Source organism: Chroicocephalus ridibundus, chromosome 3 (assembly GCF_963924245.1).
Source record: "Chroicocephalus ridibundus chromosome 3, bChrRid1.1, whole genome shotgun sequence".
NCBI classification, from domain to species: Eukaryota; Metazoa; Chordata; class Aves; order Charadriiformes; family Laridae; genus Chroicocephalus; species Chroicocephalus ridibundus.
Window position 1 is genome coordinate 31,817,288 of NC_086286.1, and position 15,764 is coordinate 31,833,051.

Consider the following 15,764-nt stretch of genomic DNA (forward strand, 5'->3'; position numbering starts at 1 on the left):
GGCAACTTCACATCATCTAAATATCACCATTTGCTAGCACTTATTTACATCCTGCCTTTGGAGATTATTTTACCTCATTTAGGAAGGATTTGACTTTATGCCGCCTCAGTCTTAGATCTTCCAGCTGTTAATCTCCCTGATTTTTGAGGTCTAAAAATCAGCACAGCTACTTCCATTATTCTTGGTACAGTGATGCTATGTGGGTATTTCCTACTGTACGCTGTCTTGAGTTTCCCAGAGTATACCTGGCAGGAGAAGAATGCAAGAAAGGAGCATTTTGACCATAAAGAGAAGAAAAATACCATATGCTTTACAGAAAACAGTGTTGCTTTGATATCTTAATCTGTAAGACTTCACACAGTAAATCTTACTTAAGGGAAACAAGGAAATATGGAAATTATTTAAGGAAATAAGGAAAAATGTATGCAGAGCACCAAGACTCTTGTATATGGCCAGGAAAAGTACCAGTCAACGCTAAGGTCCTCTACTTATCCATGTACTTACTTTTATGCAGATACCTATTTCATGATGATTGTCCAAAGTGTTGCAAAGGTGTCTGCTCAGGAAATATTATTGCAATTTAGGAGAGACTCCAAACATCTCTGTGGTTAAATTGTAACATTTGGATGATTTCTGAGACTGAACAAACATGCCAACTATGAGTTTGGCTTATGCGTATCAGCAAGTGGTCATCTGAAATTGTACTGCAGTAAAATAATTTTACAGCATTGATCAGTTTTTAACACGTATGAACTGGCTGACCCTGATGTGGTTGCAGTCCTGATTCTCTGTTCAAGGTGTGGGTGTGTAGGTAACCCCCTCCCTTCTGGCTGCAGTTCTGTAGCACGACATCAAAAAATGTCCATAAGCCAAGACACTAAATGTGTTTTAAATATTTTGTTGCAGCTAATTTTTCCCTATGGTTTGGAGAGTGCCACTGGTCTAGTGCATTAAAGAATAGATTTTGAAAAGCTTTGCGATGAAATTACAGGTCCGATCTTACCACATGATGCAATTCCTTTATTCTTAAATCAAATAACCATCTGCTTGGGAAAGTGATTGTGCTCTGAAGAGTTTCTTTTCTTTCTTGAAATACATTTAGCAGATGTTTCAAGTGAATGGCCTTATGCAGACTTCTGTTTTGTAGGTGGTTTTACTGTCCTTTCACTCAAAAAGTCATTGAGTGTTGTGCAGCCAAACCCAGCTCTTATGCATTGTACTTCATGTTATCTCTGGGCTTGTATAGGTTCTTTGTACTTTATCTTCGTTACTATTACTAAAATAATGCAACCTCCATTTCTAGTGTGGGTATACTTATAGTACAGTGAAAATGTACTGTGTAACTTTGGCTTATTCCCCTGCCTTCAGAAGATTTAGTAGTAGAAGACATCTACATCATCAGAATAATAGTACTGGGTTAAATAAACCAACAAAACAGCACAAATATGTGTCTGAGACACTCATAGTGATACAAGTCTCCGCTGACCTGCTCAAGTGCAGAATGCCCTGACTGGTTAGTCTAGGCAGCCTTCTCTCAAGGTTATTGATTTCTTTTTCCGCTAATGAAGAAATTTCCCTCTCACTGATTTATTTCCCTCTCTCATGAATTCTGATTGTAGGTATTTAGAAACCATAACCAGTTTGGGCATATAACTGTTAAACATCTTAGGGATAGTTAATACCATACATACTCTCACCACCTGAAGCTTTCAAGAAAGTGAAGATAATCTCTTCTTGCCTTCAGATCAGGGAGTCAGAAGCTCAGTTTCATGCTCTGACCCTTCTGTGGTCATGCTGCTTGATGCCTTGGCAGCCATTTGTACTGCTCTGCATGTAAATATAGCCATCTGTCCAAGTTCACATTTTGGACTCTACCAGAAAATGAACCATGAACACCCGAGTCCCAGTACAGTGGTCCATAAAAATTGTTCTTCCTTGTAAAGCACAAAACGAGTGCGTGACTTCTGAGTGTGCAGATGTGCATGCTTGTGCACAAACACACGTGCATTTGTGTGTCACCATGCATTCAAAAATGTTCCTCCATTGGTGCCTGGGATGCCTTAGCTACACCAGAGATCGTGGACTATCAAAGTCGTATCATGTGTCATTCAGGACACTGCAGTTGAATATCGGTATATACTGTATTAAGTAATGGAAGGATTCTTGTTTTAGAATTGACTTCTGAATACTGTGGTTAGTTCAGCTGAACCTTGTTTTTCCCTGCTGCTTCTGTTCTGTATTATGTCTGTGCATGTGTCTGGCACTGGAAAGTGTTTGATCTTTTCTGTAGGTCATGCAAGATGTTTGATGTCTTTTTGTTGACTTTTGAGTATGAGTAAATAAATGATAGAATCCCCCGTGGCCAAAATTTCTTAACTTTTATGTATATCATTGTGGTCAATTACAATGCGGCAAGCTGTGTTACGTTTCCCTGTAATTATAGTAATCAAATATGTAACATTCATAATGAAAGGCAGATTTGTGAACTTTGTGGCAGTGCACTGGCTCTGAAAGGGACCTGCCTTCTTTGGCCAGAAGAGCAAGAGGCTGGGGGCTGGGGAGGAATCACGGAGGCAAACAGATTCTAGGGAAGTTTTCTCAACATGTTTTCTGGGTAATTTCTTTAAAAGTCAAGTTTACCTTCTGTAATTAACGGTGTGACACGTGAAATCTGTTAATTTTCAGATAATGTTGTTAAATAAAACTTTCTCAGCTATTTTGCTGACTGTGTGGAGCCAATTGGAAAGTTATCCATTTTAGGTGAGCTCGCTACTTGCCTAGGGATTCAGGTGTAAATGCTGGGGGAAGTTTGCAAATTTAATCTTACCTCTAGTTTTTGTTTTGGTCAAGTGTTTGCTTCTATTCCAATAATGATGGTGGTTTTGAAAGTTTTTAAAATACTTGGGATGCAGTCAATTTGACTATATTGAAAAGTGTCACTATTAATGTTTTATTTTCTATTTAATAAGTTAAAATGGGTACTCTATTAGCTATTTGAATTGAAGCAGAAAAATCTTTTGGTTAAAGAACAAAAGACCAGCACAGACTCTGTCTCCAGTCATTCTCTATTAGATTACAAGTGTTCTGATTTTCTTATGCATTTTCATGGAAATAATATTTTATCAAAATTGGAGAAGTAAATGCCACTCAAAACAGCAGACGTAACTTTGCAGGTATCAGTTCTTCAAACACAAAATCCCTTCCCTCCTCCTCTCAGAAAGGTTGTGTGTTCAGAGAAACTCTGTTATGCTGTGCTCCATAAGGGTTAACACATACTGACTTCTGAAGTCCTACATGACTCAAATAACCATCTGCAGTGACAGATCATGTGCTTGGAGGTTTATGCTTTAAGCTGTCCAAATATCAGATAATCCTAAAACATCACAACAAGAGGTGCAAAGCAGGTTTTATGTTTTATTTCTTTCTGTTTCTGCTGCTTATACAGTCCGTTTAGGTTTATACCGTTGCCAAAATCCTAAGCAGCTTCGTGGTCAAAGGGGTTTTGCTGTATTTCACATACTGTCTCGCTAAGGAATATCAGAGTAAAACTTATTCAACCTTTCTGTGGTTAGGAAGTTCAGTTATGGAAAATGCATTTGTCTAGTCATTGCTTATTTCAAATCTGAGATTGATGTCAATGACTATCCTTAAATTTCTCTCAAGAGGCAAGCTGGCATTTAAATGAGTACGGTGCACCTAATCTTAGGTGACATTCTTGTGTTGCAACAGAGGTGGCTGATGGACTCTGCTATCATCAAATGAAAACCTATGGTAATGGGGCACTGAGCCACTGAAGATAGTGGTTTATCACTTGCTTACAACAGATCTCAGTTTGCTCTGTAGGGCATGCAAAATCTCTGTGCTGGTGCTATCAGCTAGAATGAAAAAAGCACCCCCAAATGTTGATGGAGTGATTCAGGCTGTACAGTGGTCAACAATGTAAAATCTTCATATTCAAATATGAACCATCAATGCAACCCAAATAATTGCACAGCATATTCTAATCTTCCTCTATAAGATTAGACAGAGTGTGTAGTTTCCTTAGTTTCATAGTCCAAGAGAATTCTGTCCACGTTTTATATTTTTGAGGTTGGGAATTACGTCTTGCACCTGAGAGGAAGAAAATGGTGAGCTTCTAGATAAGCTTAGGGCTCAGTATTTCAGAAGAACGCTTAGGAGTTAAAAGCTTGCAGAAAGCAAACCTTGAGGAAAAGCTGAGCTATTTTCACAGTCTTCTGCATAGTTTGATTAAATTTTGCATTACCCCAGAATTGCCGAAGAATTGTCATGCTTTGGAAATGCTGCAGAGAAATATTTAAGGAATTTTTTGTTTTATATTGTTTTTACTGACGACTCTTAACTGAATGGAAAGGAAAGGAAATTGCCTCCTAGATACGTACCCATTAAAGTTGTTTTTTGTTTTTTGTTTTTTTTTTTTAAAACAAAGTACTTGTATGTCTCTGATATTGCAGGAAGACAGGATGTGTATAGCTTGACAAAGTGAAGCTTAACTGAGGAACAGGAGAAATGGTCCAGTGGGCAGCCTGGGCCTCCAGAGACCAGAGTTCAGTTCTTGTTTAACCGTGCTTCTTATATGACTTTCTGGCAAGTCATTTAGTCTAGCTTGGGCCTTTGGGAGTATCTCATTTTACAGGTGGGGAACTGTCTCAGAAGGGTGTTGAAAATAAAATCCATTAATGACTGTGAAACTATATAAATGCCGTCAATATGCTGAAACTTGGCCATGGTTTTAACACGGGTTTTTTCCTCTGAAAGTATGTCTGGTTTTATGGATGGTTGCCTTTTGTTCCCTGAAACGGGCGACTAATATGCCTTATTCATGCCTGGAGTTTTTCAAGATCTGTGCTGCTTTCCAGCAATCATCGTACTTGTCTCAATATGCTGCCACATAAGGATTATTTTAGCAATATAGAAGTTGTTTAAAGTGCCTTTACAATTAGTCTTACTTGCACCTACTAAAACTCTGTATTTTAACAAAAGTCACAGCAATAGCGTGCGCCAGTAACAGGATAAAATGCATTTTGCTGAATGATCAGTGTTACATCTCTTGCTGCATGTGAAGAATGTGGCATGTATGTGTGCGAGGCATATATTTTGCAATGTGTCTTGCTTACAGCAAAGCTGCTCTTCTGTCAGCTCTTCTGCACCATCCCTGGTTTGCATCTTGCCTTATTCCTTGTTGCCCTTTTGAACAGTCGTGTCTTTTTAGATATCTTCTCATAGTGTCTTTCTGCATGTATAAATGCTTGGCTGCATTCGGAGAGAAGTATTTTTAGTCAAAGAGGAGGGTCAGAATCGGAACTGCTGTGATCAGACTATTTCCGTTGTATTCAAGGATGTCTGTTATATTCAGCAGAATTTGGCCAGTCATTCTGTTTCTGGTAACACAAGTCTGAGGGCATTTCACATGTGGTAACTTCCAGGGCATTTGGTGAAAAATTCATGGAAACTTTAGGTTGCGCTGTATGCTTCTTTTGCTGCTTATTTATAAAATGACATTGCCTAGTTTCCACCTTCTTCTAGGTGTAGTTTAATGTGCAGATTGAAAAAAAAAAAAAAGGCATGTAGTTTACATTCTATAATCTGACTGTTTTGGGGGTATTTATACCATTATATTTCTAGGCATTAAATTAGAAATATCTTATGCAAAATTAGAATTGAGTCAGTCCTTTTTGTTCCATACTTGCTTTGATACATGGAAGACCTGAGATCAAAAGAGGGATTCCTATCAGTTTAGGGGATTCTGCTTTTTGGGGGGGTGTTCTTTTTATATGTAAGGTCAGCTGAGGCAGCTGACCTGCCGCCTTCTGGCAAAAGTACTCATTCATGTCACTGATGGGACTGTCAGCGTAGTACTTGCTGAAATGAAATGTGGGTATTCTATAAATCTAAAAATAAGACTATGTCCATTTCATTCTCATTGGTATTAGAACATTCTATGACTGAAACATACTTTCTTTGTAAAAGAGACTCCCTTTTATAAATACTTCATTCTGCTTAGAGCATCAGCAAATATTCTGAATCAAAATCAGTGAGCGTCATTTCTAATAAATTGTATTTGAAAACAGCCCACTTAATGGGTAATGGAAACTTAGGTTGAGTGCTCCAGTCTTTTTCCTGAGTTGCTTCCAATACTGTTTGTACTTAAATGGACAGAACAGAGATTTTGTGACAGTGGTCACCAACTCCTCCGGATGCCTGACTCTTCTGCAGGGATGGTGTTGGGGTTTTGTATCTCTGTGTCCACGGTGGGATTTGAACTGCATAAAGTATTTTACTGAAAGTTTAACCAAATGGAATACGGTGCTGATACAAGCAGAGCATTAGATATGCCTGTCTTTAATACAGCCATCTGTTGAGTGCTATAGCAGTTTTTCAAAAGCCTCCCTCAGCATAGACATCAAAGTCTATTCATGCACCTGTGCCTCTGATCTTCTAATATTTTTTTAATTTAAAAACTGCAAAGGGAGAGGAGCAATATTTCAAGACCGGTATCTTTATTTAAAAACAAAACAAAAAAAAAACCAAACCAAAACAAAAAAAACCAAACCAAAAAAAAAAAAACCCAAAAAATCCCCCACAAAACTCATGCTGCCAGTTCAGAAATTGTTGAAAATGTCTTTACTTAATATTCAACACTTTATTTATGGAAAAACACTCAACCACGCTTTCATTTTCCTCTCCTCTGAGTAACCCCTGGCCTTGCTAACACCTATTTCCTGCCTCGTCTATTTACAATACAGCTGCTGAGATCATTTTCTTGATCTGTTGCTCCGATGACATCAGCTGGACCTGTGAACTCGTCTACTGGCTTGCTCTTGAATGGCACAGAAGCGTTTTTGTGAGAAGCCGGTTCGTGGAGGGAGGAGCTTGTGTCACCCTGATGCATTCAGCAGCTGTGGCCCAAAAGAGGGAAACAGCAGAGGTGCCCCTCTTGTAAAGGTCCTCTCAGGTGATGAGAGAAGCCTGGAGACAGAAGAGGTGGCCCCATGGAGCTGCCCGCTGAATGCAGACAGGCAAAGCCTGGCATAGCCCAGACCTTTTGGTGTCTCCTTCCTTTCCTCAATTAGTTGCTAACTTGCAAAGACCAACAGATTGGTCTCCCAAGTTATTAGTGTGAAATGGTGATCTCCTGATTTTCATCTTCATGGCCTAGTACCATCCCCTGTTTGCTGACAATGGCGAAGCAAGGTCCACCTTCCCGTGTTGGGGCAGAGCAGCCTGGCACGGAGGAGGGCCATGGTGGGGTGGGAGGGGAGGTGGCCTGTTTCCAGCCACAAGCCCCGTGTGTGGTTGCCTCAGCTTAGCAGAGGTGTCGGGAAAGTTCTGGGGTTGCTGCCCTTGGAGGGCTGGGCTTGGCTGGACTCTGGGGATGAGGCAGGCTCCCTTCTCACCCCGTGTCTGGTCAGTCTGGCACCAGGAAGGGCCCATAGTCCAGCTGCTTTTTGGGGCACATCTCCTTTTTTCCATTTTCTCGCCTGCCCCCATGTAGCCTCGTTTGGTACACAGTAGGCCTGATTGCATAAGTCCTCTGTGGGTGTCATGGCCCAGGGGGCACCAACAGGCCCCACTGTCCCTGACTGGCCCCCGGGGCTCCCTGACCTTGCCCACAGCCCAGGACCCCATGTCAGCCCCTGAGGCTGTCAGACCCTGCCCCACCAAGGTCGCAGCAGGGACAGTCTCCAGCTCCCCATGTCCCTGCCTGCTGAGCCAGGCCCACACGCAGGCCCACAGCCTGGCCCTGGCCTGCCCCCATCCCCGGGGAGGTGCCCAAGGCTGTGGCTGCCCCGGTGCCTCCCCGGCTGCCCGCTCCTGGCTGGGGTGGTGGGACACAGGACAGGCCTCGGCAGACAAGGCCGCTTGAGGCACCCTGGCAATGGGCATGCAATTTTATCTGTGTGCTTTACGTACTAAAATAGAATGAAGATATAGTATTAATGTACACCACATCACTCAGTCTCTGAAATGGTGTGACAAGTAAGAGCTATTGATTACATAGTGTTCTAGTTACAGTTTGATTTTTGAGAGCTATGTGGCTGCAAAAATTGTCTGTAATGTGTGGGGCGCCATTAAGATACTCAAATTCAGTAGTATTTATACTGATTAAATGTGTGGTAAAATATAGGACGATTTGTTCATTGCAGTGCCTAAACATACAGGAGCTTGATACTGAGGACCTGTATTTTATGCTGAGTAAATGTGATCTCCACAAGAGTAAAGACTCCTTAAAATCTACCAGAATGGTGCAGAAATAAACAAATTCTGTGTTTCAGAAAAAGAGGATAAAGCATGTATTTCTTTCTCCCAGTGGGGATACAAAGGGCATATTATAAACACGTGTTAACTGTCCGTACAAGCTGTGTGTGTTCATTTCCCCCATTCTGTGACCAGAGCTGATCTGTCTCACTGGGATCTCAATAGGTCATAGTGTTGTTTTTCTCATTTGCATAGCTGGACTCAGTATAAATTAAAGAAAGTTACTCGATACTACCACTTTTTAACTTCCTTTCTGGTCTCCTTGGAAATAGCGCTACAAATGTATGGCAAAACAGTGCTTTAAGTATTTGGTTTGTAAAATTCACTGGGTTCAAGCTTTCCAAGTGCTTAGGGCACATGGATCTTTTTTACTTCAGTGAAGGTGCAAGGTCCTCAACATCTCTTTGCAAAAGGAGGCTCGGTTGGTAGTGAACTGTAGACCTGCTAATGTGTCCTGCCTACACTTTGGCTTCATAAGTTTTGGAAACTTTTTGTTTCCTGTATGTGCAGTCGCTTGCTTTGGGAGCCATTTTAAGTTTTCTTCTAATTCTCTTCTTGATTGCAGATTGACTTGGAGCCGGAAGGCAGAGTGTATGTCATCATAGACCTTTCAGGATCATCAGGTGAAGGTAGGGACTTTCAATATTTTATCTTATTCTTTCATTAATGGAATCTTCCAAGGGCCTCTGGAATGGACGTGTTAGAGGAGGTGCTGTACCAATATCCTCTTAAATCTGTACGAGCTCAAGTTAAACCGAACACATTTTGATGTATCTGCCTGTGAGTCAATGAGCAGTTGCAGTTCATCTTACCCTGTTAATCACTGATAGTAAAAATATCGGCTAAAAGGAGAGCAATGAAATTAGAATAGTTTAGTAGTATTCATTTCCAGAAGAAACTTCCAAATTCTTATTTTTGGAAGAAGGCGAATGATTAGGTAGAAATCATAATATGTCAAAGGTGGGGGGGGAAAGTTTATTTTCTTTTTAAATTATTCTAATATTAGGTATATTTTCCACTAAATGTTTTATTTTTCAAGTAAAGTAATGACCAAAATATTATAATGGTAAGAGGTGTTTTCATTTTTATGACACAGCAGTTACATCTTGGGGGGGGAAAAAAAACCAAAGACAGAAGAGAAATATTTATTCAATTCTGAAGATATTTTTCTGCTATTAAGTGGGAACAGGATCAGGTGGTATATGGCAGGAATAAGAGAATTTATGAAGAAGCAAAGGCATGTAACTTAGTCATGCTGTCGATGACAGCCTTACCTGCTGAAATGGCCTAGATGGCTGGTTCGGGTTTGATTATTTTAAGTGATGTACACTGATCAGCTTTCCCCAGTAGTTCATAGAGCTCAGCTAAACGAGGTTATCTTTGGTTCACAGTACATAAAAAAGATTCACATAAACCCTGACAGGAGCTGAAACAGAAAATGCTATGAAATGAAATTATTTTTCCTGGCACAGTTGAGAAACAGCAGAAGAATATGTTTATATTTCTGTTCCTCATAATGAATTGCTGTGCTCTGACCAATTACTAACAGTAACTTGCAAAAACACATATTGCTCTAAATCCTGAATTTTAAAAACAAAGCAAACTATTATTTAAACTTCATCTTATAGCCACATTTTGTACCCATGAAAGATATGCTCTGCCTTTTTTTTTTTTTCTGCCTGCCTATTGAAGAAAATATCAGTTTAGTAGTAGTTTCCATATATCTGGCTAATTGGCATGCTAATGATGGAGGCATTAGAGGCATTGGTGTCATTCTGTCATAGGGCAGGTAGATGTTCTTCCAACCTTTCACTGTTAGTTAATTGATACCCAGATGAGCGTAGTGTTATTGTTCCATCACAAGATGCATTCAGGTGTGTTGGACTGACAAAGAGCGGGAAGAATGGTGTTAGGTGGTTCTTCAAAAGTTCTTTAAAACCCTATAGCCTTTTATACAGGAAAAGAAAAAAAGGCTATGGTAATGTCTCATATATAAAATGGTGCATTACCCTGTGACACTTGAAAGGTGCTTGGGAAGAAATTTGCAGAGCTAGAATCTGTGTCACTACCTTAGCATTGAAGAGGAGCTCTCAAACGGAAACAGGCCACTGAGGGAAAACACTTTATGAAATACTGTCTTATGGGAAGCCCTTGGGAAGACCAAGAGGCTTTAGTTAGGGTGAATTTGGTAGAACCCTGGAGAAGCCGGTGTGCTTACAAAATGCAATTCAACTTGTATAGTTTTAGAGCTTTCCCATACGATTAAATAACTGTGGAAAAGTGCTGTGTAGAAGTATTCCAAAATTCTCTAGGAAAGTTACGGTTTTCCTCACAAGGGAGATTGCACCATGTTTGTACAACAGTTCATAAACAGTTTTTGTAGTGTTTTGTTAGTGATGTTATGAAAACTTATTTTTAGACGGCTGTATTAGGGCTGAGGCCTAGCTAATTTTGGGTGAGTCTCCTCTCACTTCAGCTATCTTAAGTGAAGCCCCTAGTTTAACCTAACAACGGTATGTATCCTTCTGTAGTGAACAAACGCTTAACCTACATGGAAACTAACTTAGGCATTTTTGAAACATGTAGACTATTTCATTTGATCTATGTGTATATAAACATATATAATTATGTATGTAAATACAATACATCTGATTTGTATTTTATGCATTTCAGTGGGGCAGTTCACTGTAGCTGATCTGTATTCGTTGACTATGAAAGGAACATATAAGGTTAGACTAAATGCATGGATTTTGAGTGGCTAGGGTTGGTTGAGGCGATTGCTACTCCTGACCTAATTTGTTAACGATGATCTTGTTTTTGAGCTCCAGTCTTTGTTGTGAATAGCAAGAGACTACATAGCATCCTTCTCATGCTGCACAAATGGGTATCAGTATGTCAGCTAGGGTTCTGGAGGGGAAAATATTGGCAATTTATGAAAATAAAAATAACAGGAGCAACAATTTTGAGTGGAGGAAGTATTCATGTTACATGTTTCTCTGTTAGCAGTATTTAAAAAAAGATGGGCAATAAAAAATTTTTCAGCTATTGAGGTGTAGTATTGTCTGACAAGCAGTATTGTCTTATAATTCTGTGTACTGAAAATTGGTCTTGTTTATTCTATGTATTATATGCAGGTTTCTAATTATCAGCAATTATTTGGCACTTCTGAAAGCTATGGTTTTTTTAAGACGGATATCCAAATTTTATTTTGGTATAATTGACCTAAGATTAGTTGAATTAATTAATATGGGCAGAGAGCTTTGTCCTCCATTAAATTACCTCTAAGATGCAAAAGTCTAAATTTGCAAATGAGCCCTTATGTGAATAAATTGCTCTATAAATTGAAAGTTTACATATAAAACCCTAAACGGTGGATAAAGAAGAAACATTCTCATTAGTAGTACATTCTCAATGCTTTTAGTAAGCTTTTATGTAATATTGACTTAAGATGTTGTTACCATATACGTCTTAAAATTCAATTGTCCCTTAGTCCCTGCTGTCAGATTGCTTATCCCTCTGCACTGTTTGCACTTGCATGGCAAAACAATGAAAACAGTTCTTTGTTATAAGCTGACTTCCTCAACAAAAGTACACAATTTCTCTTCCTCCTTCCCCCTACTCTAAACTGAATCATTCAGGGACTTTCATCGCTTGTGTGGCTTTGGTGTATAGAACAGATGTGGATATGGCAGATTACAAAGGGAGGTAAAGAGTACTTCAGCCTCTCCCTGTCCCATTGAGACAGACTTGTTGAGAGCCACCCTTAGATATCAATATCAGCATCTGGCATGCATTTTTATGTGGAACTGTAGAAAGAAGGTCTGAGTTGCTGGCTTTGCTATTTGCAATTTTTTTCCCATTCTAAAGACAAGCTACAAATCCACAGGAGGTTACACAGCTGTGCCAGCTTCTCTGCCACTTCCTATATTGCGAAATTTCCTTCAGAAGCTGCCTGAAGGAGAAGCTCTACTTCTCCAGCAGAAACAGTGCACTTGTGAGGGGCCAGCCTGGAAAGCCCAAGACTTTTGACTGCTGTCCATTGGCTGTCTTCTGGCACTGCCAGCACTAACCTTGAGATTTGTACAATCCACTGTATTTGGATTTGTTTTGAAAACGTCGTTTTCTGGAATTTGCTCCTATTCAATTCTAGTCTTTGAAACAGAAAAAGGTTGAAAAACACAAACGCTGAAGTCTGAGAAGTGGGAAGCAAACTACATAAAAAGCCCTTACAAGTACAACAAACCTAACAGGAACGTTTTTATCATCACCTTTTTTACACTAATCCTGTTTTGGAGCCTGCTTATAGCTTCTGAATGTTTATTCTGCACTGAGAGGGAGGGTGAGTAACTATTTATTTTAGCAATCTTTTGTAAATTCTGTAGTAGGAACTGTCTGGCCCACATACTGAAAAGAAAACGTTAAATGAAGTGTTTATCACACAGAAGGCAATGTCCTCAAAAGTTAGGATTTAAATTTTTTTCTGCTAAAATTTGAACATTCCCATATTGTGCTTTCAAAACCCGTTCTGGAAGATACCTTAGCCTGCATAGCTGATGTGGACAAAGAAGAGGGAGAGAAAATACATTTTTAAAATTCTCCATTTTAAACTATGTAACCAGTATTTCCGTAACACCTGTGATTAAGGTCTTTATGCTGAAATTGATCTGCAGGGTTATTTACTTTCTGGAGATTTACTTTATTTAAAATGGGCCTGTGTGTTCAGCGTAAATATGTATTTGTGTTTCCCATGAATGGAAACAGCTGTGTCAGTGGAAAATTCCCAAATATAGATACACACTAAGGTATCCATTCATGGGTAAAATAACTGCAACAGTTAATCATAAAGTTCGATTTGTAAAAATATTTGTTTATAATGTTAATACTTTTATTGGATTTTTTTAAGGTTGACAAATAATAATTGCTCATTGAGAACTCTAAGGGATATTTTAAAAACAAATCCCTTTGGTCAAACAAACAAATGGAGCTTCTGTGGACCTGACACAGAATCCAGTAGTAATAGTTGGAATTTTTTTGCTTAACTTCATTGAGCCATGTACTGTGCCATATGTAAGCACATAGGATCTTTACGAATAAGCATTTCTGATAACTTGCTTTTGGGAGACCAGATCAAAATATCTGTGGTTGTTGTTGTTGTTACTCTGCCAGAATACTTTTGTCAGACTTGCAAAGCATGTAATCAGTCAATTCTGCTGTTAACCAAACATCTGGCGACTCCACTTTATATATGCAGATATAAGAAAAACAAAGTTGATAGCAGACCAGTGTTTGTAAGAAGTAATTAGCTTGGGAAAGATCTATCATATTTATTCTCTGTTCCTTTGCAAACTGGATCTAATGATTGCACAGGATTTTAGTATTCAACTTCTGCCAGGGCTATGGAGAAGGATCTGTCTGTTTATCAGTCTTTCAATGAACAGGGGACTTGATAAGACGTGCTGTCTTATTCATTTCTTCAGTGCTGCTTGTTGTCTGAGGTCATATTGATTTTCTACATTAATTCAGTGTTGCTGTAGCATATGCATTATTTCTAGGCTGAAGTGCACTCATTGACTGCTTTATTGACATGCTTTGGCAGTGTTTTTTCATCTATTTTAGTGCTTATAGTTTTGTGCATGAAGTTTTTCGAATTATTTCACAAACACTTAAGAGCTCTGGTGTAGCTGATCAAGATCCAAATGCAGGTGGAAAGTTTAAAACATAACTAATATGATGACACAGTGATTCAATTTATAAACTGGAATAACAGATGGCCATCAAGTGGGTAAGAGGTAAATTGCCTGAGGAATGATTAAAAACATTTTCAACAAAGTCAGTTTTATATAGACTGAAAGACAGATGCTGCTGTATTTAAAAGCTTGTGACCTCCCTACTGTATTTGTCATTGTAGATTTCTTCTTTCTATGGAATTATTGGTTTATGTGTGACACAAATGTATACAGTTACTTATGGTAGCCTTCTACCAATTTAGAAATTCAGTTACAATTTGCAATATGTCATTATTGAATCAACTCTAGAATGACTTCAGAAATGACCTTGACACATTAGGTTTTTTCCTTAACTGTATTTATTATAGGTAGCATGTAATAAAAATTTAAGAACTACTGAAAACTATTTTTCTATGTACTATGTCTAATCAATTGTAATGATTATTTTTCATTGTTAGATGTCCCACTTTGCGTTATGCAATTTCCTTTCTTTACAATTACAGATTCCTCCTTCTAGAGCAGGCAGTTGAATTGCAGTAAAACACCACAGCTCATGCTGCAGAAAACAGCCTGTTGGAAGTTCTTGATTATGTCTATAAGTTATATAATTACAAAAGATTACATCTTCTAATACAGTCATCTGCAGATTCATCTACTCATAAGATACTTAAGTTCTCCCAGGATGAAGAACTAAGGTGATATTTAACAATAGAGCCTGTCAGCTGAAGTCATGGCAGTATTTTGGGAATGTAAACCATTTTGTTTAGGTTGATTATCTGACCTTTTGCACTGAAATATCCAACAAAGAAGTCCTTAGACTTCTGACTACATCAGGTTTTGTACTTAACGTTTAAGTCAAAATATATGAGTTTAGAAGAGATTTCCCAGTTCTTCCTAGGTCATTTACTTGAAAGCTCTCAGTTTTGCAAATACCATTATTGCCGATTGGCATGTGTTATGGTAGAAGTTCTGCAGAAAAAAGGAAAACAGTATCAGTAGAAGCAGAGTATGCTTCTTAATGCCATTTTTGTGTCTCATACTTGATAAATCTATAACATAGATACAGTTTGTTATTCAGAATATCCACAGGATTTTTTCTAGGCATCCAACTTTGGTAGAATCAATACAGCAAGAAAAACTGTATTTCTGTTCCATGTTGTAGCATCCTTTTGTAAATATCTGTTAGTAGAAAATTCCCCATGGGTTGAAAACTGTCTCTATAATTCCTAATATATCCATTTGTCAGAGCTTTTGTTCCTTAGTCCATTTTGTAGTTGTCGTTGCCATCATCATCATTAATTATACTTCTTATGCTGTAAGGGCTCAGAAAATGAGATCTGGCTGTGCTAGGCACTGTCTGAACAGCGAACAGCAGAAGATACTTACCCAGAAATCTCAAAGTCTAAAGGATGTGCATCCAGAAGCTAGTCGTCTTGCTTGGTTGTTTCAGGAATTTGTGTTAGTGAAGAGTGATGTCTTCTTTCACTGATGTCTTCTGTTGCAGATACAACTTTTAACAGGTTTGGGAGGGATGGCAGGAGGTTATCTCTTGATTGTTCCCATTTTGGGACATTCGTGGTGCTGTTGAAAGATTCATGAGGCAGGCCATGAAATAGTTTCTGGTAGCCATCAGCTGCTAATCTCGGGGTGTCGAACAGGCTGTGAGAGAATGCTTGTATTTGTTCAGGATTTCTAGTATAGGACTAGTTAGGTAAACCTCAGCTGCATATTCTTCCAGTAGGTGGAGAGCAGCTCACCTCT

General features: G+C 38.9%; 1 protein-coding gene across 1 annotated transcript in view; it reads left to right on the plus strand.

The window, feature by feature from the left end:
• The window catches only part of LOC134512863 (protein kinase C epsilon type-like), a 106,196-nt gene extending 93,011 nt beyond the window's left edge, over window positions 1-13,185 (plus strand). The window contains exons 2-3 of the mRNA XM_063328679.1: window positions 8,843-8,906; window positions 13,181-13,185. Coding sequence (XP_063184749.1) covers window positions 8,843-8,906; window positions 13,181-13,185 — 69 coding nt within the window. The remainder of the gene's footprint in view (window positions 1-8,842; window positions 8,907-13,180) is intronic.
• The last annotated feature ends 2,579 nt before the right edge of the window (window positions 13,186-15,764 follow it).